Genomic DNA, 27,901 nt, shown 5'->3' with positions numbered 1-27,901 from the left:
AAATGGAATAAATTCCGCAAGAACTTAGATGGAAATATTTTATGAAGTCTGTCCAGGGGGTTAGATAACAACTGCCTTCCATGTAACTCAATGCTAAATATTCTTTCAGTTTGAGGTGAAGTATTTCTGTGGTTTCTTTTGTTTGAGTTTAACCTTGGTCTTAGTTGTAGTCCTGGTCTTAATTTATTGTTTACACGAGTTTCCTTGTGTGTGCTCAGTTTCTGAGAAATAGCATTCATTCCTGATCAGTCCCGTCCAGTCGCTGTGGTATTGGAAATTTCGTGGGGCCGGCCTTTACCTCGACCTCATGTTTGGCGAGATGTGGAGGAATGAATATATTAGTTTTAATGTCTTGGGCAGTTTCTGCATCACCCAGCACCGGCTGGCATCTCTCTGTCTCCTGACACGCACCTCTGCACCGACATGTCACTTTCAAGGTGTGTCCGAGCAGCTTTAACTCCACAGGGCCGCCATACAAAGGCTGCTTTGTGTTTCTTTATTGTCTTAGTCTGTTTCTAACAAGAACACATGCTAATTTTGCTCTGGTGTAACACAAGACGTGCTTTTGGAGAACAGTGTCCATGGAGGGGAAAGAAGAGAAGGAGTGGTGTAATGGGGAAGAGAAACTTGGCCTATTTGAAAAATAAATCTTATAAAGTAGCTGTGAAATATGATCAGTGACATAAGGACATGTATCCAAGTAAAGCATATTAAAGGAAGAAAGGGGGCCCTGATTCAGCTAAATGTTAAAGCACAGGTTCACAGTTTTTCAGTCTTAAAACAACACTCACATGCCCATTAACGAAGGAGTTACTGGTGACTGTAATTCTTCCTCCTGTCCGTACTGGTCACGAAGAGATCATTCCCTAGCTCGATTTTTAAAACATATTTGATACGTGTGACTGATGCGTGATGATCTTAATGTGTGGTGTGTCCATTCTTCGTGTACAGTCTTCACTGTCTCTTTCTAGGAGGGGGATCTTTTCATGGCCACTATCGCAAATGCACCCTCTGCTTCGTCCTTGGACGTCTGTGAATGACCAACCATTAACCATGAAAATCTGCCGTACAGGTCCAAACCATCTTCTCTTTGATCTCCGCAGCTCATCAATATCCTTCCTTGGAACGCACGCTAACTTACCGAGCTCTCTTCTTCTGTCCACCACACCCGGGGGAATTAGCCATGGAGGGAGGACTCATGGCCACAGATCAGAGGTCAGGCACGTGCTCACACACACACACACACACACACACCTATCAGACACATGAGTTACAGGACCATTTGAACCTGAAGTGTGAAAAGGAAGAGTTAAAAGTTAAATGCAGATGTATGTGTTTTTGTTTTACCCCCAGTTTTACAAGAGGAAATATGTACAGAAAGAGGAGAAGAGAAAATAATCCATGTCACAAAAGAGGTGTTGGTTGAATTTCCATGAGATGGTGAAGGATTAGTTGGCTATATTTAGCCCTTACCCACAAGGGCAGAGGGAGACAGTGGTTGTAGAATAGCATGATAATGCTATTACCATCCCATCTCATCCCTGGCAGTCACATGACCAGCAGCAAAGAGTGGTATTTCCTGCTCCGAGCTGGGCACAGTGACACCAGGGAACGTTAAATGTTCTCCTGGTGGTGGTGGAGAGGAATTACACTGTCCTGTCGTCCTATCTGGCCCCCACTTTAAATATAAACCACTGATTTAGTGTTATAAAAAAGAGATTTATCTGAGTTTTTCTGTGCATCATTTTCTATTCAGGGCTTTGACCTGTGATAGAGTATTTTCAGAGAGTGGTATGAGTATTTTTACTTGAGTTAAGGATCTGAATACGCCCTGCACTGCTGTCTAAGTGATGGAGGGTAAAATCCACAGTCCTGGTCCTGGGCTGAAATGAATTCTGCAGGTCAGCTGAAGCTAAAATTAAGTTTCAGCCTTCTGAGTTGGACAAATCAAGATGGTATTTTTGAGACAGCTGACGCCTCATATTAGCCTCAGCTCAGCTTAGGACATACTTTTACACAAGGACTGTAAATCTGGTCCACCATCACCACCACCTACATTAAAATTGCATTAAGACAGGAACTCTGGTATGGACAAGAGGTTACAGCCACACGATTACAGCTGATGCACAGACGGGCATGTGAGGACAAAAAGCGTGAATCTGTCCTTTAATTTCAGAATTTCTCCAAATTATGTATCAGTGGCACATTTCAACCTGACCCGGACCCAGAGGCACACAGAGTCAGTTCGATCACCTGTTTTAGATTTGCAGCAGCTCGGCTCGAGCCGGGCTCATAATGTAACATTAACTCTCCTTCCTGTTCCATATGAAAATTTAAGCATAATCCCAGAAGTGCAGTAAAAAAATCGTGCGCTGGCCAAATGCAGCTCCTGGTCACACACATGGCAGTGGCAGATCATTTACCCCCGAAACCACCGCAGTGAGGTAAAGTCTTTGGTTTAAACGGTTCCTTTTTACAAGCTCTGACTGCTCCAGTGGTGACTTGAAGAGGACAGTGAGGCAGATACTGATGAAAAAAAAAGAGAAAGCAGCAGGGTGGTTAGGCCATCTCTGGTTTTCCTCTCAGAATTAAAGGAATGGTACGGGGGAAAAAATCCAAGAGACAGTCCAAGAGAAGTTTAAATGAATTGGTTGAATCAGAAATAGGAGGAAGCACCAGGTTATTTATTAGTGCCAAATTATCTGTAGTTAGTTTAATGTCCTTCTGCTCTGTTTTATTCTACAATGTTACTAACAGGCAGCGGTATATTCATTTATTCATATTCATTTATGTAAAATAAAAATAGACCAGAGTCAAATCACTGCATTTTCATAACAAGTGTGATTTATTTTTCTGGCAAAGTCTAAGTCTCACATTTAAGCTGTAGACAACAAAAACAGAAAAAGAACAGCGTAAACAAGTAGCATAAAAAAGTTAACATGACACATCATCAAATCGCGACCTTAACCATTACTGCGACCACGGTCTGAACCCTGATGAGTAGCTGAGCGTCGTCTGGGTGCAGCTGTTCCAGCTGAAGAAGCCTTTCCATCACAGATTACAGGGATGGTTTGCGCTCAGGTCAGTATCCTCAATCCAGATGTTCGAGCCAGGGGACTGTTCAACAAAAGCGGGGTTTGAAGTGGTGGAGAAGCGGACGTGCGAGATGCTGTATGACCAGTTCTTCAATCACGTGGCTCGGGCAGGACCTGACCTTCGACCTCGTGACCTCACCTCTTGGCCTTCTTCTCCCTCATGATCTTCTTGCTCTCCTCTCTCCTTCGTTTATTGACGGGGTTGCGCGGGTCGTAGATCTCGAAAGTGTCCTCGTCCTGCATGTTGGCATCCTTGACTTTTCTGGTTTGCTCATCAAACTGCAGAACATGGCCCATCCTAAATCAGATGGAGAGAGGGGTGGAGAGAGTTCAAAGAACCGCGGCAGAGGATCCACTAAATCACTGCTCAGCAGAACCTTTACCTAGAGGCTGGTCTCTTTTTGCTTTGAGAGTTTGATTATACTATTATTACCTTCTGAGAGACTGAGAGATTTCTATAATTCTGTTTGCTAGTTTGCTGGCTCTTTAGCTGGGTTTATCACAATGAGCGACCTTTTAACATTACACACGGTCTTATGATCCATTGTGAACATAAAAATATTGATCAGCGCAGCTTTAAATTACTCATGATAGGCTGCGAAGACAGAGGTTGAAATAAATCTGTGCACATAACTGTATCCAAGCGATTGGATGAACTTTGTCCTTTGGACTAAACCCAAAATATCCTGCACTGCTGTCAGTGGGAAGCCAATATATACAGCCATGTTAAGCCTAGGTCACGCCAGAGTGTTCTGAACTCAGATTTTAAGCCTTGTAGGAATTTAAAGACACTGGGGAAGCCGGACAAAAATGGTTAAGACATGATTTGAGTCTGGTTGGGGGAATATACGGCCTTATTAATACTGGTATTCAAATTGAAGCAAAAAGTATCTGAATGGTTTCTCTCTCTGAAAATGAGAAATACAGTGTTAGGGCTCACATTTTTTGAGACGTCTTAGCAGTTAAAAAATCCTGAGCGAAAGCCCGAGTCCCCAGAGAACAGACGGTCATGTGTCTTTCATTTCCCCAGTCAGTTTCTCTTCCCCCAAAGAGAGATTAAAGAATCGGGACATTCCTCACAGGAGATATCAGTGTCAGGCACTTCACAGATAAAACACAGTTTCTCCCACTGACAGGATTTCTTCAGCTGCTGCATGAATGCTCACAGTAAATCTAAACAACAAAGCAGGAGTGACTAATCAATTGCAAGGATCCTTGTTTTTTTTTTAAGCCACGCTGGAGGCTACATCTCCTGTGTCCAGGTCTGAGTGGAAAATCAACTATCAGAAATAACTTAAAGATGTTGGACTCTGTTGTGGACGGGGAAAACTAGCAGCATGGCTCTGGGGATGGCAGAGTCGGTCCAACACTTTGGTCCAGACTGAAATACCTTAACAACCATGGGATAGCTTGCCATGAAAATCTGTGCAGACATTCATGTTCCCCAGAGGACAAATCCTAATGACCTTGGTGATCCCCTGACTTTGAGTCTTGAGTGAAATATCTCAATAACTATTGAACTATGAGGGTTTTGATCATCCTCTGACTTTTCATTTAGCACCATCATCATGTCAACATGTCAGTTTGTCTAATATGTTGGTTTATGACTTCACACAGCGACTGGCCAGCTGTCCAGGGTCGAGGGTGTGTACTACAAAGGTCCCCGGCTGGACCCAAACCAGGGACAGTGCGATTAAATGGTTGGTGTCTTCATCCACCAGGACTCCGTCTATGGCAGGACAACCAGTCCAAACATACAGCCAGAATCATAAAGAACTATCTTCGGACAGACATGCCACAGATGGTCTGGCTGATCTCAACATCATGGAGTCAGTCTGGTTTTCGGTGAGTAAATTTCTCACTGTTTTACCTGGATGTTTGCACTAATTAGCATGTATTAGCATATTTTGCCGCTGGCTAATGACTTCATTCAAATCCTGATCTGATTCAACTTTACTGCACTTTGTAAACTAATGAATAAAAACTATTTATGGCATTATTTTTGAAAGCATCCTCACTTTAGTTTTAGTACCTCAACCTTTGAATCGTCCTTTAAAAGTTGAACAACAGATCTTTCTTTCTTTCTTCAAACTAAAGAAAGAACCTGCATTTTCTCTACTGTAGATTTTAAAATGTTTTGGGGTTGATGCCGTGTCCACAGTGTATACCATGTGGTATGTGTCTGCTCCTGTCTCTGGCTGAGTGCACAGTTTCTGTGTATGTGTGTGTGCGCTCTGCACTCTCCCCTGTGTTCATTTGAAATCGGCAGGAGTTGTGACAGCTCATCTAGAATGTCATGGCCAGACTCTGGCGGACCCTGAGGTCTCCTGCTGCGTGAGCGGGCCGCCTCTGATAATTTGTCTAGCAGTCTCAGTGATGACAGTCCGCCGGCCGTACAGCCTCGGAGCCGTGCGGCTCAGAGACGTGATGTGGAAACCCAGCGTTCAGGCCTTATCAAAACCTCTCTGTGCTGCCCTGATGCGAGGCTACAGAAGCCTTTCCTCTATTTATTTTTCTTCCATTTTTTTTTTTTTTTACTCAAGTAAGGGGTGGAGATTACGGAGCACAGGAGGGATGGTGAGAGCAGTGGTGGGCTCTTTGCATTGAGAGTGTGGACTCTGTGTTAGCAGAGACCGAGTGGAGGAGGAGGAGGAGGAGGGGGCTGAAGAGGGAGAGTCAGAATTTGTAGACACAGACACAGATGGAATAGTTTACCTCCTCTGGCCCAGACTTGACTTCCAATGTCTGACCTGTTGTAACCCACATTCTCTTCGCAGTGCTCCTAGAGTGGCACAGACTTCCCACTGGTGTTTTTCTAGGACTGCTATGCTACTGCCCCTGCCCCTGTCCCTCCCTCCTTCCCTCCCTCCCTCCTTCCTCACCCTACCTGGTGGGAGGGGGTGGCACAGTGAGGTGTCTACGGCCGGGAGAGGCTCCAAACGCCAGCCAAGGCTTCTCTCAAATTCATTAGGGCCCCCACACACAGACAGACTTACACTTCAAGGGGGCTTCTCGAGACTAATAGCAACTACAGATTTTGTTATTCTAAATCTCTCACACACAGACACTTTCCTCAAATTCAAACACATGGTATTCATTTCAAACCCTCACTCCGTGTAGTTAGACTTTGAGATCTTTGGTGAAAAACAGAATATGAGAGGAAAACACAGCGTCAGGCCTGATTTCCTGATGGCCAATCTGGTGGCTGCGGGTTGAAATCCCAACTTGACACACACACATGCGTACAACTTGAACTTTCGCACACATCCATCAGAACCTGAAGCGAGCTCTGGATCTGGCACGGGTCGGGTTCATCGTACCCAGAACAAAGAGAGGATTTCTGCAGTGTTTGTCTCATTTACGCTGCTCAAACTATTATAATCAAAGGTTTCTTTCACAATCTCTTACAATCCTGTGTATCAACAGAACAACACAGTGTAAACCAGCAGAGGATAATGAAAAAGGCTTTCTCGTGCCAACTTGTCAGGCTTGAAGTTCACCGTCCATAAAACAACGTGTTTGCCAAACTGCTTCTTGAACTCTCCAGGAGCACTCAGGCACTCAGCGCTCACATGCTGCCTCTAATATTTGAATTATTTTATTAGCTATTTTATTCTGTCTTTGGTAATCCAGCTTTCCCTCTTCAGAGGGATAAGCTTTTATATACGACCAGTTCTCTGCTAAGGCGGTGGAAACATGAATGAGTCCAACACATCGACTCACATTTAGATCCCTGCAGTATTTTCACTAAAGAGAGAGAGGGTTTTAAACGCAGCCCGACGGACAGGAGATTTTTGAGGCAGATACCGACAGATATCTGGGAGCTGAAAACATCCAGTAACATATTTGAAAACACAACACTGATGCGGATCCCTTAGGACCTCTTATGTAAAACTATGACTAACATTTCATGGCAATTTCTTGTTAATCACCAGTCAACATGTTCTCTGATAACAATATATCTCTAATAAACTATAATCTGAGCTCTGCTGTGAATAATGAAGATATTGATGATAAGGGCCTAAATGAGGTTAAATGACTTCCTGCGTTTATTGACATCCAGGAAAGATTTGGCTCCGGAGAAAACCCACGCATACTTTTCTCAGCCCCAGACTTATGGTCATGGTCGAGCACATGTCTGACTCTCTTTATCAACAGGCAAATTAATTCAAACAAACTTGAGATTGATTCCACTAGTGATAGATGAAGCCAAGGAAATAAAAAAACAAAAATCCACTGATTTATCTTTATCTGGCTCACTGACCATCCTTTGTCGTCATCCTCTGCCAGCTCCTCCACGTCGTCCTCCGGAGCCTCGGTGATGGCCGACGACAGCTTGGACTTGAAGCTATTGAGGAGGGCCAGTGTCTACAAGGCAAAAAGATCAGACATCATTAGTCCATAATTAACGACGACAGAATCCCCAGTCAGTCTGCTGAAATGATTTGCATTTAAAGTTCAGTGAATAACGACACCACGCTGAGCTGCTCTACCTGTTCTTCTCTGCTCGAGCCTTTCTTCAGTTTTTGTTTCCTGAGCTCTTCGTACTTCTTTCTCCCCTCCAGGTACTCAGCCACCGCCTCGCTGGTCGGCTTTTTATCCGCTGGGAGAAACAAGAGAGACGTCGCTGCTGATTACTATTAACTCTTTATTTATTTCATCTAAATCTTCAACAATATCATCAATATCTTTCCAGCTGGAGACAAATCCTGACTTCAGGACGATTAGAACGTCTCTGATGCTGTAAGCTGACAGCATTTTGGGGAGAAGAAATACCATCGCTTCACATGTTCTGTGGCACTTGACAGATGAGCAGCTAAAAAAAAATGGGGAAAACATGATCAGAGGGAAAAGATAAAAGGAAGTAAAGCTTGTCAGGCTGTGACAGTTGCTGCCGTACATGATCTGAGTACGTGATAATAAGGGAGGTGAAAAGATGAGGCGGCACAGGGCAGTCCTCTCATCTCAGATTGTCATGCTCTGTGTGAATCCATTCCGCTGCCAACCTTCACAAAGATGTAGTGCACTAAAGCCCCGGCCTCGTAACCCCTCACTTTATCTTACTCAGAGATGACCCACATTACAGCTGCTACCTTATACCCAAGCCTCATGTAAGTGATCGCTCCTGGGCAAAGAAAGACCTCTTTAATCCTCAGCAGAGGCAGGACACACGAGCGTATGTGCGCTTTGCTGTTCACTTGGTTTGAGAAAAGCAGCAGTGAATTTCTCACTGCTGCAGAGACTGACATTTCATATTCTCATCTGAATATGTTTGACTTGGACAGTTTATCAGGCAAAATTTCAGTTTAAAGGCAAAAATTCACTCGTTCCAGCTTCTCAAATGTGAACATTTTTCATTTTCTAGATATTCTGTGACAGTATTATTATTTTTTTTCCTACAAGGGCCACAAACCAGACTGGAAACCAGACTGAAGTTCACTACAGCAGACTGGTGTACTGAGAGAGAGTAACGTCACAGGACTGAGGGCGATGCCGGGAATCATTTTCCACCAAGCTGTCCTCCTCTGCAGTGGGTGAAACAGCCTCTCATCATGGCTGGATGGACAGACAATCAGCATGCTCAGGTTGGTGTCTCATGCAGTTAATGTGCTTCTGTAAACCTCCCAGCTTAGACACTCGGGGGCTGTGAAGTCACAGAGTGGCAGACAGTGAGCACAGTCTGCTGGCTGGTGAAGCACTTTCTTTCCACAACAAAACGTCATGTCACACACACACCGACTGCCCCCGGGCAGCGTCACCTCGCCGGCCAAGCTGTGCCGCCTCTGACTGGATGCTCTGACACATTCAGCTGCACAAAATAAATGATGTAACTGAGAAAACACTGGAGTTTACTGCTTGTTATATAGCAGGAGCTGCAAGGTTCTGTTAATGTGTGTTTATTTACATAGGAATTTATCATTAGCTTGACTGTGAAAAAGATAAAGTTCTTACAAAGATCTACTAATAATTAAATGAAGAATGAAGCTTAAGATACAGAAAAGTCGAACCCGAGGTTCCTCAGTCTGCACAACCAACTACAGACTCTACAAAACAAAAAACTTAAAAGAAAATATTAGGGAGAAATATATATATATATATAGCAAGTGAGCTTAACAAGACTTTTAATAAAGTTAAATAGTTTAAAAAATGTTCATCAGTACAGAGAAACTAAATTATTAAATGCTTAGTTTAGAAAAACGGACTGTTTCGGTGACATGTGTATTCCCTCCCCTGATGGAAAATATTCTACTTATGTAAGTTCTTCGACAGAAGTCACAAAATAAGTTCAACTCAGGAACAAGAAGAGCCTCAGCTCCACGGGGCGTTTTTGGGTCGGCCATCATTTAACAAAAACCATGCAATTACTCTTGTTTCTCGGGGCTTTCAGGCTGCGAATGCTCTAAATACTGAGCAATCACTGGAATTTCCAAACCCAGCCCTGGAAATCTAAGTGCCACACTTTCCCCACAGTGTCGACGCGGGAAGTTTGCTCCGCTGCTTGTCGGGCAAACCTTTTTCTCTTGATTTACGAGACCTACAAGTGATCTCCCTCCATCTCTCCCCCCGTCACCTCTCCTGCTCTGCCTCCCTGCTGCAGCCTGTGACATGCTGGATGCTGACTGATGATGCCCTGAGGTCCTGCACGAGGAACACACATCACCTTCTCCAGCTGTTGTCGCTAACTACTATCTTTGAGTTTGATGGCCTTTCTAACTACATTCCTCCCCTTGTCCTGTCACCTGGGCCCAGGAGGGCTACAAATCAAGCCGCTGATGTTGTAGCAACCGGGGGCTGTTGTGGACGACAAAGGCCTCGCCTGCAGGATAAAAGGTCCCCCTCCTTGGGACACGGCGCCGTGATCATCAATCAAAAACACATCAAATTATTTTGTCAGCTTGTGCTTCAAGGTCAACACCAGCTATCCATCTTCAATTACGCAACTGTTTACATATGAGTATATTTCAGGGGCGTCCAGTGAAAATAACGTGTCAGACGGTTCATGGACATGACAAAATAACACGTTAAACTTAATCACAGGTAGTTGAACTTTCAAATATCACTCTGCTGCAACATTTTCCTCTAAATCAACAACATGACTGAGACCAGTGTAACAAACCGTCCAGAGCACACAGTCATAACCTGTATAATATCTAAGTGGGATAAAGACCGTTGCCACATAATTTGGGGGAGAGGTTATTGAATGGACAGTGGTTTCGGAATGGGCCTCTTAGTTTTGGCTCCGGCACCAGGTGGTCATGGTCCAAGAGAAAACCAGACCACAGGAACATGCTTTAACTTATGTGATGAAAAGTGACATTTTATAAAGCAGATCATTGATAAATTAATCGAAAACGAGCGTAACTGCTAGCTCCAGCCCTAAAATCGCTTATTTCAAACCCACATCACCCACTGAACCTGCACTGACCAGTCAGAGGGGCATGTGAGGGGGACGAGACCAGGGGCTGACCCTTCACCAAGAGGTCAGAGCAGAACCAGGAGAGTGATTTAAGTCTTAAGGGACGGCAGTGTCAGTGGGATCCTTAATGTGTCTGTGCTGCTCTAACTGCTGCGCAGCTTCTCCACTGAGATAAAACGAGCCCTCACCACAGTCTTCTTCTGCGGCTGAGCTGAGTTTCAAGATTTATAGCAACCGAGCAGACATCCGTCTCCCCCTGCAGTGGCCACTGGCCCATGACATCTAAGAATTACATCTAATGGAATTAACTTTTGCTTCCAACACAGAAATGTAATGAGGAACTCTTAAAAGAAACTTCTGCCTCTGGCTAAGCTGCCAGAGAAGCACAAAACAAAGGTCCCTGGCAGAGTCTAAGTACCTTGCAAGATAATGGAGGAGCTTAGGCTAGCTGCCACTTGGTATAACAATGTGGGGCTGTTACTGCCTCAAGACTTGAGTTTATAACTGGATCTGTTTAGAGAAGGCCTCTCTCTGCTTAGGATGTTTGTAGAAACAGCTTAACAATATGCAGATATCACGAAGGGCAACACATTCAGTCAGAGACACTGACAGAATCTTAGCTAATCTTAGTCTTAAAGCACAATGTAATGATTGTGTGTGTGTTTTTTTTTTTTGTTTGTGCTCTTTCACCTAAAATCACCATAAAAAATCTTGAACCAATCAGACGTGAGCCATGAGTGGGCCCAGCGTCTGTTTTTTAAAACATAAAACCATCAGTGTTTGTAGAGACAAAAACAATGTTTGAGCAACAAAATCCCAACATGGTCTCCAGTAAATTTTTGGCTGGTGGTGATCCCATAGTTAGGCTGGTCCCTGCAGAACCCCCTGCAAACTATTGTGTTTTGTTGCACAACAATACACACACAACCTCAAGCTAACCTCTGTGCCTAAGCGTTTTTTTTTTTGTTTTTTTTTTGTAAGCATCAGCAAAAATCGGAAGATTGACGGCATTGTGACAGACTGCAGTGTGGTGGAGACCCAAGGAGATTTGGGGGGGGGGGGGCAGATCTTTAACAGAATTACACCGGCCAAAGCTGCAAACTGACAAACACACACAGGGTTTGATGTGCAACTGTGGCGGCCGCTCAACAATTTTTACCCACGCAGTTTTCCGCGAGCTGTAACACAAAAATGCAGACCCTTGGGGGGGAAAAAAAAAATAGACGTCTGCAACTAATTGACAAAATCAGAGGGTTGCCTGTCTTAGTGTCCATTAGCAGGGAATGTAGCACAGACCACCTTCTTAGAGCCTTTGTTCACACTTTGAGCCATGCGGTGAAACAGTCCTTTTTCAAACAGCTGTGTTGGGAGACTTGTACAGTAAATTATCAAAACACCATTAAATTCACAGTATAATGTGTAGCAGTGATAAACATCCATCAGTAAATGCAGGGGAATGAAAGCTGCTCTCGTACCTTCCTTGACTTCATCTACAGCAGGTTTTGTACTTTCTTCTTTCCTTTGCTTTATGGCCTGGAGTTCCTTCTTCAGCTGCCGTGCCTCTTTCCGTAATTCATCACTGTGAGCAAAGAAATTAGGTTTGAGCGTTTAAACTCAACATATATATGTGTTATGAAGAATTACACCTGTAACAGACAAGAACGATGACAGAGAACAGGTTCGCAGACAAAAGTCAGTCATGACAAACGTACAGTGAATGGTTAAAACAGACTTTTGGCTCCACTGGCTCCTGCTGTGAAAGAAGCACATACATCATTTTAAAAAAGTACAATCAATACCCAGAGCGTTGCTGGTCTTCACAAACAAACATTAATTGTTCTGAAACATTACGCTTCTCCAAAGTTAATGTTTGTGGCCAATTATGTGAGCATATAAAACAAACATAAAATACTCTGTGCAAGTGTCAGGATGAAGAATGTACATTAAAAGCTTGTGTTACTCCAATAAATTTGATGGAGCCTTAATAAAATAATTGCAGCCCCCCCCCCCCCCCCCCCCCCCCCCCCCCTCAGGCTCCAGGAAAGCACTAGAAGGGGTGTTGAGACTGAGCAGACTCAAGTCAGAAAAATGTCTGTGTGTTTCTTGTTTGGAGATGAGTAACTGTCATTGCAGCAGCGTTAGAAAGAGGGAAACCGGTCAGTCTAACCTGTTAAAATCCTGTGACTCAGTGCTGATGATGAATGTAATTATATAGTATAAAATCTTGGCTATGAAGTCCAGAGTCAAGGCCCAAGTCAAGACCAACAGATCCAAACTTGAGTCCCAAATCAGTATAGGCAGGTCTGATGTCAAATTCCCAGTCAAGCACAACAAATCCCCGATCAAGTCCCAAATGAAGACCACTGACTCCCCAGTGAAGCTGAATGAAAGCCTTGATATATTACTGCAGTTAACTACATAAATGTCTGGTGATACATGAAATACACAACTGTCAAATGCTGTTAGTGCCTGAAGTAATGAAAAATTTTATAGTTCCTTTCTCCAAGTGGCACTACATTAAGTATAACAGGCGCTGCTCATGTCCAGCAACCCTTGTAAAACCCTTTAACTGGATGAAAGAGGCAGGCCAAGGCACATCCTTGCTTCCTTGATTCAAGGTAGCATCCTCTTTGGCAGGTGGCCCGAAGCCCAGCTCATGCAAGGCTAAATACTGGAGGTCTGAACTGGGGCCAGCAGTGCTGATCACTGCTCCCTTTCACATCACTGAGACCACTGCCAGCTGCGGAGCAGATACTGTATGTTATGTTAGGAAATGATATTATTTTTGTACTTCCTGACAGCTCTGTTTTTGTCCTATTCTCTTACGGAGCCACAAAGCACAGGTAAGCTGCTCAGTCTGGGCCCCTGGCCTAGAAACATGTGCGGCATCTCCAGACCAAACAATGGCTGCCTTTGTTTCTTACATCTGCTTCTCTGGACTGACGTTCATTTATATCCATTTCTTTTATCTGGAACTTTCGTTCCCGTGTTTGTAGCTTTCCAAAACTCCTGTTATCTTTGTTTAATGCTCTGACGTTGTCTGTGGCAAAGCATGGAGGCATCAGACTGAGTGATATTTTAACTGTAAGTGCCTTTACAAATATTAACAGCTGTGGCTGACTTGATGTCATGTCTCTTCCTCGTTAGCTTCCCCGCTGCTCCTGAGGATACACATGAGGAATCAGTCAGACATGCAGTTGTTAGTCCTCTCCTTTCCTGAAGAAAAAATGCTGCAGCTGAATCCAGACTGAGCTGCCAAGAGCAAAACTGGTTGGCAGGGTCAGACTTGGCCTGTGTGAGGAAGTCTCCTGCTCAGCTCTGTCTAGAAGCAATGACAACAAACGTCTTTTCTGAGACACATTTTACATACAGTATGGTAATGTGAGTCAGATGTGACAAACCAAAGGAGGGCAAACCCCCCCCCCCAAACTATAATAATTCAAAGACTGCAAACTACAGAATATCAGATGGATAAAGATGTAAAATGCCCTTTGCTAGTAAACCTTGATTTGAGAGAGAATGTTAGCATCCGTATAAATTAAACATAGACCCTTTATCCTCTGTTAAAAGATGTGTAAGTACAGCAGTATGTGGGCAAAATAATATGAACACAAACTGTAAGTCAGTGATTGTTAACTAAAGGGGGGAGTTGTAGGTTTCAGCAGTGAGGATCACTTCCGCGTTCAAAGAGCTGCAGTTCCTCGGCTGCCGCTGGGGGCTGGCTCCAGAAGTGAGCAAATCTCCATTGACCCCCATGTTAAAATAAAATACCCCCAAATAAAATAGTGATTTTTTTTCTACCACAACCATTTTAGTGTTATTTAGGCTTAAAATTCTTACATAACTTAAGGCGTGGTTACGTTGAGTGACAGCCCCATAGACAGGCACTGGCAGTTAGCTTTTTGCTAAAGCATCGGCTGAGCTAAGCGGCTACATCCAGAGGCCTCCAGCGGTTGACGGGCTGCAGTGTCCGTGTTTGTTTGCCAATGTGCGGACAGGTTTTTGTGACAGTATGGCTTGTGGTAGTGTAGACTGTACTAACCGACCGTCGAAGGAGTCTGTGTTGCAGTTTTTTCGGTGAGTAAATTTCTCACTATTTTACCTGGATGTTTGCACTTATTAGCATGTATTAGCATATTTTGCCGTTGGCTTATGACTTAATTGCCGGTTTATGGTCGCTGCTGAGACTGATAGAGGACCGGAGCAGGTAATGTTAGGAACGCTGTTGCGGTGTGTTCCGTGCTCTCAGAGTCCGTTTATTGCGGGAATACTAGGCTACAATTTTATTTCGTTTCATTTTCCTGTTTAAAAAGTCCGACATTGCATGGACAGAGCAGCTCCGTCAGTCAGCGGCTGCTGTTGTTTGTGTGCTGCTGTAACTGTAAGTGGATAGTGGATGGAGGCAGCGGTGAAAGCCGGTAAATATTAAATACTAAACATTTTAATATTATTATTATTATTGTTTTTATGTTATCGTTAACTCGTGGGGGACTCTCTGACCTGGACTTGGGGACTGTCGTGTGGTGTGTGTAGCTGCGTGTAGCTGCCGCTTAGCTTGTTAGTCTAGCTGATTAGCCTTAGGCTAGCTCGGTTGCTCCGAGCTAAGTGGCCGGGTTATCGGCCGGCAGACCGCGGCTGACCCGTAGAGTAGCCGCTTCTTTGCGAAATATGGAAAGTACACTCCCACTAAAATCCAAGATGGCGCAGCTCAAATGCACAGCTCAGTGTTGTTAACATTTAAGAACTGCTGCTTTATGCTCAGGTGTCATCATGACGTCTGAGACTTTAAGGACCGCGTGTGACTGTTAGGTGCAACAACACTCTACCTGTGTTATTAGGTTCTTTAAATATAATGTACACGCGAATTTGTCAAACTCTATAAATGGCACTTTGTTGTGCAGGAAATTACACAATTTGGTCATTTAGGCAAATACCAGTCAGGCAGAGAGATCCTTCTCTTCTGGCCCCTGATGTGGTTCAAGCTCCAAAAATACTGGATGCTACACTTCCCATACTGCAACTCCCTGGAAAGGATTTGCTCTCCAATAATCATCATGAAGGTTCTTCTGTAAGACGTGACAAAGCCTCTCCAGAACCACAGGTGAACCACAACCGACAACAAGGACAGAAACCCGCTGACTGGATCGTTGACGGCTGCATCAGTGGCGAACGATGATGAAGATGAAAATATGTTTTCTGACAAGGAAAGAAACATTTTCTGCCTGCCTTGACATGCTGCCATTCAGAAAACAAGAGACGTAACCAAGGCAACAGTCAAACAATCGGCTCCACAGCCCCGCTGCCAATGAAGAGAAAGAGGCCAGAAAGGACAGGAAAAGCCCCAAGAACACCTGTTAAGACACACCTTGGGGCTCAACAAATTCCTCTCAAGACCCTCAGATCACAGCACTGCAAATTATTTTGTTTCTACACACTTGTTACCACACGAACTAGTTCTGGTGCAGAGACCTGTTGTTGATAAATATTTACACGTAAAAACTGCCATTTAAAAAAACATGAAATCACTCAGCTGTTATCATTATCCGCCACATAAACAGACCGATATGAATCCTTTCTGTGAGTCCCTCCCGGTCCCTGCGGCCCGGGTCTACCTGGCTGCTGCCAGCTGCTGTCACTCCGTCAGGAAAAAAAAAAGTGAACCCCAGAGAGCTGTGGATGATTAACTTTTCATAAAGAAAGCATATGAAGTGATTGGCAGTGGACCAAGAACTCTCTCATGATTCAGAACCCTGCATTTAATACTCCAGTGTCTGGCAGGAGTCTGAGGCTGACACAGGAATTCGACAACCTTAAAAATAGTACGGTGATGACTGTATGGTTCATCAAAAATTCAGTCGTTTTCCAAAATGCACAAGCAGGCGTACTTGCCTTTTTTGGATCTCTCTGTATTCTCATTTTCCAGACATTTTCAAGTGACTGAGAAATGTAGTTGCTGATTAAATCAAACTGTTTTAAGTTAAAATATCACCACAGTGTGATTGTGACAGGTAAAATGAATATTTAAAAGTGAAATCTAACACATCTTACTTAGAGTAAGTACACTTCAAGGATGGCAGCAGCAGCAGCAGCTTCTCCCTGCTGTGGTGGACTCAAACCAGTCGAACGACTGAGCAAGTGATGTGGATGAATGTGAAAGAATAACAAGATGGCTGGGTGAACTCCCCTCAGGGGGCACTCCGTGGCTCGGTAAAAGCGAAGGAGAACTGTGAGCCGGAGAGGAGGAATCCAACCTCAACACAGGAATTTGCATGACTGTTCGGAGCGATCTGGACCAACACGTTACCCACGCAGTGGACCAAGGTTCCTCTTTCAGAGTGGCTCATCTGCCTGGCAATTATTAACTAGATCCTTTGCCCTTTTTGTTAATTAATCATGATGGCAGGAGGTGGTTTCCTGTAGAATATCGATATGGATCTCCTCTTTAGAGCAGTGGCATTTAGCTGTAAATTTTCTTTTCCTTGTAAATGTTTTTGCTTGTTTGAGAGAAAAAGAGTAAACGTGCACACCCTCAAATGTTGACTTTGATCGTAGTCCAAGTGTTCTGGTGGTTTTTTATTCATTTTCAAAAAGTCTAACCCCCACATCCTAGACATGCATTGCTGTCTGGAAGTCTTTCCAGCAAGCAAATGCCCCATATGGGGCAGACATGCTACAGTGGGCCAGAGATGTGTAAACTTGGAGGTTCCAAAACATACACAATCCCGCTGCCAAGAACTGGATTATCTCAAGCAGTTTTCCGCACAAAAGCGGTGCCGAATGCTTTCCTGATCTCTGCGACCTTTGCCTGAGAACGCACTGGTTTGTGACCGATGACGAGAGACAGGTGCAGCCAATTAATACAGTGACACGGCATCAGGGAAACGGCCACTGGGTCTGGATAATTAGTGTCTGATGTCCCACTTAAGTTGCACTGTGCACAGGGCTAAAAGTAGAGAGAAGACCAAATCCAGAAACTAGAAGATGAAGGCTAGAACTGAAACGAGTAGTCGATTCACAGCAACTATTCTGATAATCAGTTAATCGTTTTAGTCATTTTTTTCAAATGTAAAAACTCAGAGCCATTCTAACTGCCACAAATTCACTGGTTCCACCTTCGCAGATATGAATAGCAGCGACCGCACTGTTAGAGAGATTAATTTAACTATATTTTTATTACTGAGGTTGTAGTTTCACACCACTTTAAACCCCAATAATAAACATACAGCTGAATTATTCCTCTGTAAATTAATTATCTGGGGCAGATCTATTGAACTGTATAGCTGTAATGAAGTGGCAAGAGTATCCTAATATTAATACTGTGAAAGTGATCATCCACATCGCCACACACACACACTCTGTCAAACGTTTAGGCACATTTATTTTCTTATTTATTTAATGACGCACTGTAAAGGGACATCATGTGGATGATGTGATAATTGTGACAGCAGCTTGATCCAACCAAAAATAATTCCACCTGTATTATTAAAGTCTGCTGCTGCATGTACTGTACACACCATTTATGAGTATGTGATAACAAGTGATATAAATAACAGGAAGTGCAGTTCTGTCATTATCTTCAGCCTGCAGTAACTGAAAAGCGATTACCAGAGACAGCAGAGGGAGCCAGGCCCCGCTGGCTGAAGCAGCTCACGCTGTGTCCCACAGCCATATGGAAGCGTTTTGCTTCCCCAGTCATGCCCCGTCGGGTTTAACAAAAGTGGCGACTACCACATACGCTGCTTTTGGGACTTCATTCAGTACTGTCTCTTATAAAGCAAACCCCCTAAAGAGGCCTACTTCAAACCCAGCAAAACCAGATTTGATCAATAGTAACACAGAAGGAGTGTCAAACTGTGAGAACAGAAGTTTAACCAGAATCAGCAACAACAGCAAACACCACGGTGAGATGAGACAAACCTGCTGTAAACAGGATCTGTCCCGATCGAGACGCGACTGATCTTTTAAAAGTCTTTAAATTTTCTTGGTCCTCTATTTGGCAACGTGCTCGTGAATGTGAACAAGTCCAAGCGTTTTGCAATCATGGAATATTGCAGTGGAATATCATCTGGCTGCTGGATAGCAACATAAGATAGTTTTGACCTGATGTAAAAACTATTTTGGTTTCAAGGAGACTCCTAATTCAAGGTTGTCTCAGCAGCCTTGACTTTGAGAAGAAAGATATAGTCAGCACAGTAACTTTCCCCCTGACTGAGGCCTGAGTGCACTGCAGGCACTAAGCAACTGTCCTTCACGCTCATTGCATACTGTACATCTGAGCGCAGGAGGAACTAAATGAAAGGACATGCAACAAAAGTCCTGCGTTAGCAAAGTTAATCAGACAGAACCGAGAGAAGTGGCTGCCTTTAACGTCCTCTCTCCTTTTTTTTTCCCAGGTGACTAGATACCAGTTGGTGTTCCTCCTTGTGCACAGAGCAGCTGAAAGCCCAAAGCAAAGCAACGGTGGGAGAGCAGAGCTCACCCTGCAACAATGCCCCCTTTGTCCCGGACTAACACTGTACCTACCAGCCTGCTCTTTGATTCGCTGCCAAGACAAACCACTGTGTTGGGTTACAGTTCTTGTAGCAAAACAATCTGCGCTTGTGTTTAATATACTACAGTCTGCCTGCATTGGGCTGGCTGTCAGTCAGGGCACACACAACTGACTGGGGGCCCGCTCCTTATCCCATTAGCGCTAATGAGAGAAGGGTATGTTGATTATGGTCGTTGAGGGCTACCTGTTAGGAGGATATGGAGGAGAGATAACTGGCCCGACCCGCAGCATCAAAGAGAGATGAAAGATAAATCACTCGCTCCCTTCTCCTCGGCTCATTTTCATTCTAATGTTGTATCACACACACCATCACTTTCCACTCTCGCCTTCGTTTCACTCACACCGCTGGCTCAGACACAGGCGCTGTTTGCTTCTACTTCAGCACAGTAAGTAATTTGCGTTGAGTGCCAACATTCCTGTTTCAAATAGCAGGTCCACTGATGTTGGTCCAGTGAGCTACAACTGAGATATGTGTGCGTCTGGGACTGTGTGTGCACGTGTGGAAGTGTGTAGAAACAGAGCTGGAGACATTAGGTGGGGGTGACGATAGGTGAGTTTCCATCCACCTGTTGTTGATGCCCATTTTCAAAATGCACATTAAAAATGCAGCACGCATTTCAGGACTTTACATGTCGGCACCAAGTTCAGCGTGGCGCTGCTCGGCCTGTGCAAACAGTTGTTTGATGTCTGCCTGTGGCTCTGGAGGAGCTTTGTGGAGTCTGAGAAAATCAGCCCGACTGTCACGGTGATGTCATCCGGGTTATCTCAGCTTGGGCTGAAGTCTTAAAGTTTTTAACAGAGAGAGCCTGCGTCACAAACCTGAGGTGTGGGATTCGAAAGAAACCTGCCGTTCAGAAAGATGCAACTGAGCTGCACTGTGGGAAATGTAGGATCTGTATTTGTTGAGTCTGAGCGGGATCATCACGTCTCTGGCTTCAGCTTTGACCATTATCCTGAACATCTGTCTCTCGTGAATCCCCCATGCTGCTATTAATATCTGGGGACTAAGTATGAGATTCAGCCGTAGGTAGAGCTTAAATGATTAGTTGATTAATCAATGATTCTGACACTATTTTAATAATCGATTAAGTTGTTTTTTAAGCAAAACCTCTGAACATTCTCTTGTTCCTGCTTCTGAAATCTGAGGACATTTCTCTGTTTTATATTTTGTATTTTCTACGTTGTGTTTATTATCCTTGGGACATTTTTCACCATTTTTATTATAGCATTAAAATGTGCTCGCTTTGAGTGATGCAGATGTTTTGAACATGACCTAAAATGCCCATAAATTTGTACGTCAAACCGCTACGGCCACGATCCAACCACGACCTCATCAAAGAAGCCAGCAGACAAAACATGGCTGTTTTGGGGGGATTTGCTGCTGCAGGGAGGCAGTAATTAATACATGTTAATGACTGTTTTTAGTGCGTCTAGGCCCTGGGGGTGTCTGAACACTATATGAATCATTCTCATCTCTCCTGGATCTGTTCTAATGTTTCTGAAATTTCAACATTAGCTCAGTGTGGAGCTGAAACAGCTGGTCGAAGTAATTAACCATTTAGAGAAACTCTTGTTATTTTGGTAAATGATTGATCCGTTTTCAGGCAGAAACACCAAACACTGCATAGCTGCTCCTCCTTGTCATAAAAGATGTTAAACCGAACATTTCTGGGTTTTGAACTGTCGAACAGACAAAACACATTTGGTGTGGATTTACTAGGATCTCTGCTTGTCATAAAAATGAAGTCTGAATTGCTTATTCTCATGTTTTTCCTGTCATTCAACCTGGAGAGGAATTCTCAGAGTGCTTCATCACACCTCTGTCTCACACAGTTCAACAGCTCCCCCGCCAGGTTTTTATGCTGCATTACAAGTACAACACCACCTTAATGACACTGCTGAAGCTGTCAGTGACAAATGCAATGATCAGGCGGACTGTTAGTTAAACACCTCCTCTGTTGGACATAGTTTATTTTTTATGAGAAGCCACAAACCACCACGGAGAGACTGAGACTGAAAGTCATGAGAAACATGCAGTCATACCTGCGGCTGGTCTTTTTCCCTCGCTCTTCCTCGCTGGGCTCCGTCTCTTTCTCTGTGCCTCTGTCTTTCTTCAGCTTCTTACTGATGAGCTCTCTCATCCTCTCTTTCTCATCTGAGTCGTATTCTTCGTCCGCATCCATGTCGCCTTCAGCATCACCATCGGCCTCGTCGTCGTCTGTCTGGAATAACACAATCAGAGACTCACAATCAGATCAGAGCGACTGAGAGAAAAACAGATGGAATTCTTCGTTTTGACATTATTATTGTCCTACTTACCTCGGCTGCATCTCCAGATGCCGCTTTCTTTTTTTTCCTTTTAAAGTAGACGGAATATGGGTTAATGTTTGAAAGGACAAACCACAGATTGTGTAATTATTAATTCGTTATTGTACATACTTATTAACTGCTGGAACAGAGCTCAGCCTCGGATCATCTTTGAGAAGGTCGTGGCTGCTTTTGCTTTTTCCCTTTAATGTCTGAAGAAACATAAACAACGCTGAGTTCCTCGTTTTCCTTTTACACACTTTGAAACTTTTTTTCAATAGAAAACAAAAGGTACGTTCTGTGATTCAATACCTGACTGACTTGATTCACCATCTCTTCTTCCTCTTCAGCTTCTTCTCCAAATGACAACAGACTGAAGTTCCTGCAAAAATCAAAAGACTGTTGACCATGACGTACCAACAACAAATACTTAGACAAAAACTTCAAGAACCTGCAGTATAAAGATTTAGTTACAACCAGAAGGACAGATTAAGTCTGAGGACTCACTTTGTGGCTTTTGACTGTGATTTCTTTCCCTCCTCTTTGTCTTTTTCCTTTTTGGCTTTCTTTGTTTCACGAGGTACAATGTCATCAAAAGGAGAGTGAAGCACCTGGAAAAGACAAAAGGGTTTTGCATCAGTGTTTAAAGTAGAGACACTAAAAAGGGAAGAAGTTGTCAAGTGAAAAAGAAGAAGAGTAACAAGAAAATACCTCAGTGGTTCTTATTTTGTGGGGATTCAGAGGTCTTTCCTCACTGTCACATTCCACTTCTGCTAATCTGAGCATATTATAAACTGTGTCTCCTGTGATCTGCATTGGGGGATTTTTGAAAAAACAAAAACTGATGGTGAGTAATTTACAAAATCCTTAAAAAAAACCCCAGCACATTAACTTTTGCTGGTGACAGACTTTACACATAAGAAGCATTTATGTATATCGTTGTCGTTCTTCAGATTGACCTTGCCGAATATGGTGTGTTTATTGTTGAGCTCATCTGCACGTCCCAAGGTGAAGAAAAACTGACTGCCATTATCGTGTGGCCCTGCATTTGCCATGGCAACCAAACCTCTTCGATTGAAGCGCAATCTGGAGTGAAATTCATCCTGAAAGTTTAAAAAAAGACACAAGTACGTTTTTAAGAAAGCCGATTTCTCAGTAGAAGCCGATTTTCACAGTAGAAACAGTAGAGAAGTAGTCTAACCTTGAATGGCCGGCCATAGATGGACTCTCCACCTGTCCCTGTACCGGTGGGATCTCCACCTTGAATAATGAAGTCAGGCACCACTCTGTGGAATATTGTGCCTTCATAATAACCTAGAGGACAGTGAAATAGGTAACATTTTAATTTTCAAGGCCTGGAATTCTTTGGAAAGTTTCCTCATAATTTCCAGAGGTTCCTCATATGCAGTTTGGGTGTAACTGTGAGGAAAAATCAGTTTTCAATTCACTTCCAATTAATCAACCACAACTAAAGACTTTGTTGGTCATTTGACTGACAGCGATTTTTTCTTTTTTTTTACCTTCCATGCACAGTTGCACAAAGTTCCTGCATGCTTTAGGAGCCTCCTTGGACCACAACTCAATGTCAATATCACCTGCTGAGGTCTTCAACAGGACCTGACAAAAGATTATAAAGTGGCATATTTAAAAAGGAAATGACAACAAAACGTTCTCGTTTACCTGTAGCCTGTAAAGCAACTGCTCCATAAATCTAACATTTAATCCAACGTTAAGTGCAGCACATATAATCAGTGTAAATGGAATTTTAGTATGTATTGATGGCTTTCGTAGAAAATGTAAATAAAGTTAAAATTGAAAAAAAAAAATCGCGCTCACCTTTCCATTTGTTGGAGGCTCCTGGATGTAAATGTTGCTCATCGTGACACCAGGGCTGCGTCTTCCGTCAAAGCGATGAAGTGGTGGTTTTTACACTGACGCTTAAAGACAACAAAAATAGAAAACGGCGGGCACTGTTTGTTAGATTAGATTGGTTTACAAGTAACACATCTCATACTTCTCTGTCCACAGCCATACTGGCAATATATTTGAGCTTATTGTTTACTTCCGAGGGTGTGGGGGGGTCTCAACAAAAAACACGATTTAATTTTTATTTTTTCACAACAATTAACTTTTCATCCCGTCACTTTGCTTTCTTTTTAAACGGAGTAAATCATTTATTTACATGAGTATCAACCTGCAAATGTGCTGCTCACAGAGAAATCCCAAGAATTATCGCAGACTCCCCTAAAGGTGACTTTTGGTTTGACCCAAGTGTTTCACAATAACCAACCCCCAGAAACAGCTACTTGAAATCGTCCATCTTAAAAATCTCATACAGACATTATTTGAAAACCCAGACACTGTTTTAAATAAACAAAAACGTTGAAAACATTTTTTGTTGTTGTGAGAAATTATGGCAGAATATTAAAGTGAAAACTTCAAACCAGAGGGAAAGAGTTCAGAAGACCAGGCCGCGGGCGGAAGTACCGGAACTAGGAAAGGACCGTGTCGGGGATCGGCAGCAATGGCGGAGTCTGAAAACAATGTGGATTTAAAACGAAAAGCAGACGAAAGTCAGGATGGAGATGGAAATGGAGAAGATGATGAATGGGTCGGACCTATGCCAAGCGAAGCCACGAAAGCCAAGAAAAGGAAAGGTCGGTTTCTGGTTGTTTATTGCTTCGCTGTATTTCGTACAAATGCGACTCCCGCGAAACGAAGCTAACTAATGCTAACGAGAGCCCCGCTAACTTTTGAATGGTTTTGTTTTTCATAGTTTTGGAATTTGAGCGTGTTTACCTGGACAACCTACCTTCAGCTGCGATGTATGAGAGGAGCTACATGCACAGAGACGTTATCACGCATTTAATTTGCTCCAAGTGAGTGATTGTTTAGTGAACTTTTGGTTGAGTGAGAAGTGTCTAGATTCTTTGCTTAATAGTAAGACTGTATAACTCTAAAAGCAGTAAATTACAAATACTAGTTTTGCATTCAAAATAGGATTTAATTAAAAGTACAAAAGTAGTAAAATGTGTTAAAGTGTACAAAGACTTCAGTTTCATAGATTTCATATTTACAATCTTTTCAGGGGAGTGTGTGGTGACTTTTGCTTCCTACCTGGAAGGTTGATGGGAAAAGGTGCATTCAGCCAGAGGATCTGTTTATTACATCCTTCCTAGTCATACAGGAAGTTAAATAAACATATCAGATTCCCTGTGTGAATAAAATGTCAGTTATTAGTGTTATCTGCTCAATGTTTGAGTCATGGGGCCTTAAAATGCAGTGTATTTGCTGTCCACTTCATTCACATCCTAAAAAGAGAAATTAAGCATGTGAGTTAATCAAAACATCCTCTGATCAAAGTAAATTTCCCTCCTTTTCAGGACAGACTTCATTATCACAGCCAGCCAGGACGGCCATGTCAAGTTCTGGAAGAAGAAAGAGGAAGAGGGAATAGAGTTTGTCAAACACTTTCGAAGTCATCTCGGTACGAACTGAATTGATCGCAGTGTCTTTTCAAGCATCTGCATTGAAATTGGCTAAGAGAAAAAAAACACACTGGACAGCCTTTGGTTTAGTGTTGCACCATATTCACAGATACAATGTGTGTTGTATGTTATGATGAGCACTGACTTTGTTCTTGCATCGTACAGGTGTGATAGAGAGCATTGCAGTCAGTGCTGAAGGAGCTCTTCTCTGTTCTGTTGGTGATGATCAGGCCATGAAAGTATTTGATGTTGTCAACTTTGACATGATCAATATGCTGAAACTGGGGTGAGTCTGAGTTACAAATGAAGAATGCGTCCCTGTGGACACATTACACCCGACGCTTTCCACTGTAACATATTTTCTTTTTCTCTTCTCGGTGTAGGTTTCACCCCGGCCAGTGTGAGTGGATCTACAATCCTGGGGATGCCATTTCCACAGTGGCCTGCTCTGAAAAATCCACAGGGAAGATCTTTGTGTATGACGGGCGGGGAAGCAACGAGCCCCTCCATGTCTTCGACAAAATGCACTCCTCGCCGCTGTCCCAAATCCGCCTGAATCCCAGGTTTAGAGTCATCGTTTCCGCTGACAAGGCGGGAATGCTGGAATACTGGACTGGCCTCCCCAGTGAATTCAAGTTCCCCAAACATGTGGATTGGGAATACAAAACAGACACAGACTTGTATGAATTCGCAAAACACAAAACCTATCCCACCAGTCTCGCGTTCTCTCCTGACGGGAAGAAAATGGCCACCATTGCGTCTGACAGGAAAGTCAGGATCTTCCGTTTCCTGACAGGAAAGCTGATGAGAGTGTTTGATGAATCGTTAACGGTAAGCTGTCACCCGTGTTTCAGCCTGGAACCTTTACCGCTGTGGCAAATCCACACGCTCATCACGCCTGCTTTGTATGTCAGATGTTCACTGAGTTGCAGCAGATGAGGCAGCAGCTGCCTGACATGGAGTTTGGGAGGCGAATGGCTGTGGAGAGAGAGCTGGAGAAGGTGGACGGTATCCGCCTGACAAATATCATCTTTGATGAGACCGGACACTTTGTGCTCTACGGGACCATGTTGGGCATCAAGGTCATCAATGTGGAAACCAACAGGTTTGTGCATATGAAGGTGGAGAGGTGGAGGAATTCTGATGTGTCGTGCCTCATGGTCAGTCTAGTTAATAGATGATGTCTCGTTAAATGTGTGGTATTTTCTTTATAAAATGATCTGTCTGTACCACTACCATGATGTAAAGCACATAAAGTATATTTTTTCTTGATCTTGTTCCCCAGATGCGTGCGGATCCTTGGGAAGCTGGAGAACATTCGTGTGGTCCAGCTGAGTTTGTTCCAGGGGGTCGCACAGGCCATGAAAGTGGCCCCCACTGTGGAGATGAAGGCATCTGACAATCCTGCCTTAGAGAACGTGGAGCCTGACCCCACCATCTTCTGCACTGCGTTTAAGAAGAACCGCTTTTACATGGTCAGAAAACACGACACTGGGTTCAAGATAATAAAGCAACATTTTTTCTTAATGTCTATATTAATTCATCTCTTTTCTTACCTCAAGTTCACAAAAAGAGAACCAGAGGACACAAAGAGTGCGGACTCGGACAGAGACATCTTTAACGAGAAGCCTTCGAAGGAAGAGGTGATGGCGGCGACACAGGCCGAGGGCCCCAAGAGAGTGTCTGACAGTGCCATCATCCACACCACCATGGGAGACATCCACATCAAGCTCTTCCCTGTAGAGTAGGTCTCCAGCATGGATGCGACGGCTTTGTTCAAACATTTTACATTTTACAAGATATAAACAGAACTTTGCTCTTTTGTTTTCAGATGCCCGAAAACTGTGGAGAACTTCTGTGTCCACAGCAGGAATGGCTACTATAACGGTCATATATTCCACAGAGTAATCAAGGCAAGTTTTCTCATCTGTTAATTAAAAACATAATCATGTGTCTGGACTCTGCTGTGTCTAAATCTCTGTCTCTCTTGTGCGCAGGGCTTCATGATTCAGACAGGAGACCCCACAGGCACAGGCATGGGAGGAGAGAGCATCTGGGGAGGAGAGTTTGAGGACGAGTTCCACGCCACGCTGAGACACGACCGCCCGTACACGCTCAGTATGGCCAACGCGGGCCCCGGCACCAACGGCTCACAGTTCTTCGTCACTGTCGTACCCACTGTAAGTTGTTAGTGGTTCGTGTTAGCAAACCAAACTGAAGCTTCATTAATGAAAGAGCGGAGAACACGTGGCTTCCAGCTCATCGCCGCTCTCCAGCTGTGCCACTGCCTCTCTCTCTCACACCAGCTGCCAAGTGCTGTGTGAGCGCAGTGCTTCATATAAAGGTCGTGTGCTGTAACTGACACCTACAGAACGTCTGCGTGACAGAAAACATTACTTTAAAAGAGAGGTGAAGGCGGCAGTGTTACAGATTCCACGTCTGTTGCTGACTGTGATTTTAATTCCTGCGTTTGCTGCTGTTCTCTTTTCCCGCAGCCTTGGCTGGACAACAAGCACACTGTGTTTGGAAGGTGTGCAAAAGGCATGGAGGTGGTCCAGAGGATCTCCAATGTCAAAGTTAACCCCAAGACTGACAAACCGTACGAAGACATCAGCATTATCAACATCACCATAAAGTGACCGTATGTCTCCATCATTTCCTGTACAGTCATATTTTTCTTTTTTTTAACCACACTGAGTTATTAAAGAAAGCGTCGACTGTATTTGTAGGAAGAAGGATGTTGTTCTTCAAGAGGTAATCAGGAGTTTTAAGTCTGTTTGTAATTCTTCATAGTTTGTGGATTTCAAACAGAATCCAACGCAGGAGAAAGACAAAGCTGCCAAGCCAGACGAATAAGGTCAATTAGTTTATTTTACAGCATCACATTATGAATAATTTACAAAAGCCATTATCAAGTCCACTGGTAACAAAGGTTTGGATGCGCATTGTGCTTCTACGTTTCAAAAACAAATGAAAATGTTTTCACAAACTGTGGAAAGGCTTTTCACACGTGCATTTTTTTATTTGTATTTTTATACATAGG

General features: G+C 43.6%; 2 protein-coding genes and 1 long non-coding RNA gene across 3 annotated transcripts; 2 read left to right on the top strand and 1 right to left on the bottom strand.

Moving 5' to 3' along the window:
* The first annotated feature begins 1,107 nt into the window (after positions 1-1,107).
* On the top strand, positions 1,108-8,916 carry LOC121196017. Its single transcript, XR_005895532.1, has 3 exons — positions 1,108-1,215; positions 4,713-4,940; positions 8,499-8,916. It is a non-coding gene; the product is annotated as an uncharacterized LOC121196017 (long non-coding RNA).
* On the bottom strand, positions 2,860-23,406 carry cwc27 (CWC27 spliceosome associated cyclophilin). Its single transcript, XM_041059784.1, has 14 exons — positions 23,207-23,406; positions 22,891-22,987; positions 22,572-22,684; positions 22,330-22,473; positions 22,082-22,180; positions 21,878-21,981; positions 21,683-21,752; positions 21,503-21,582; positions 21,383-21,419; positions 21,107-21,285; positions 11,988-12,091; positions 7,589-7,698; positions 7,360-7,463; positions 2,860-3,393 (listed from the first exon to the last, which is right to left on the bottom strand). The coding sequence occupies exons 1-14, from the start codon at positions 23,246-23,248 to the stop codon at positions 3,231-3,233; spliced, it is 1,446 nt and encodes a 481-aa protein (XP_040915718.1). The 5' UTR covers positions 23,249-23,406; the 3' UTR covers positions 2,860-3,230.
* A 448-nt stretch (positions 23,407-23,854) lies between these two features.
* ppwd1 (peptidylprolyl isomerase domain and WD repeat containing 1) lies at positions 23,855-27,580 on the top strand. The gene is made up of 11 exons (XM_041058548.1): positions 23,855-24,027; positions 24,147-24,249; positions 24,754-24,857; positions 25,024-25,144; positions 25,242-25,689; positions 25,773-25,963; positions 26,144-26,333; positions 26,421-26,602; positions 26,690-26,771; positions 26,856-27,038; positions 27,354-27,580. The coding sequence occupies exons 1-11, from the start codon at positions 23,895-23,897 to the stop codon at positions 27,495-27,497; spliced, it is 1,881 nt and encodes a 626-aa protein (XP_040914482.1). The 5' UTR covers positions 23,855-23,894; the 3' UTR covers positions 27,498-27,580.
* Positions 27,581-27,901: the final 321 nt, after the last annotated feature.

This window comes from Toxotes jaculatrix, chromosome 16, assembly GCF_017976425.1.
Source record: "Toxotes jaculatrix isolate fToxJac2 chromosome 16, fToxJac2.pri, whole genome shotgun sequence".
Lineage (NCBI taxonomy): Eukaryota > Metazoa > Chordata > Actinopteri > Toxotidae > Toxotes > Toxotes jaculatrix.
The sequence above is the reverse complement of the archived record's forward strand: the minus strand, read 5'-3'. Positions and strand labels throughout refer to the sequence as shown.

What these genes read in the sequence shown, in the direction of transcription:
- cwc27 (XM_041059784.1), bottom strand. Translation starts at nt 23,248, where the DNA reads ATGAGCAACATTTACATCCAGGAGCCTCCAACAAATGGAAAG. An exon ending in TCTATGGCCGGCCATTCAAG is followed by an intron (nt 22,474 to 22,571) that starts GTTAGACTACTT and finishes TTAAACTTTCAG; the next exon opens with GATGAATTTCACTCCAGATT. An exon ending in TCTGTTCCAGCAGTTAATAA is followed by an intron (nt 21,420 to 21,502) that starts GTATGTACAATA and finishes CTACTTTAAAAG; the next exon opens with GAAAAAAAAGAAAGCGGCAT.
- ppwd1 (XM_041058548.1), top strand. Translation starts at nt 23,895, where the DNA reads ATGGCGGAGTCTGAAAACAATGTGGATTTAAAACGAAAAGCAGACGAA. An exon ending in AGAAGAACCGCTTTTACATG is followed by an intron (nt 26,334 to 26,420) that starts GTCAGAAAACAC and finishes TCTTACCTCAAG; the next exon opens with TTCACAAAAAGAGAACCAGA. An exon ending in ATCAAGCTCTTCCCTGTAGA is followed by an intron (nt 26,603 to 26,689) that starts GTAGGTCTCCAG and finishes TTTTGTTTTCAG; the next exon opens with ATGCCCGAAAACTGTGGAGA.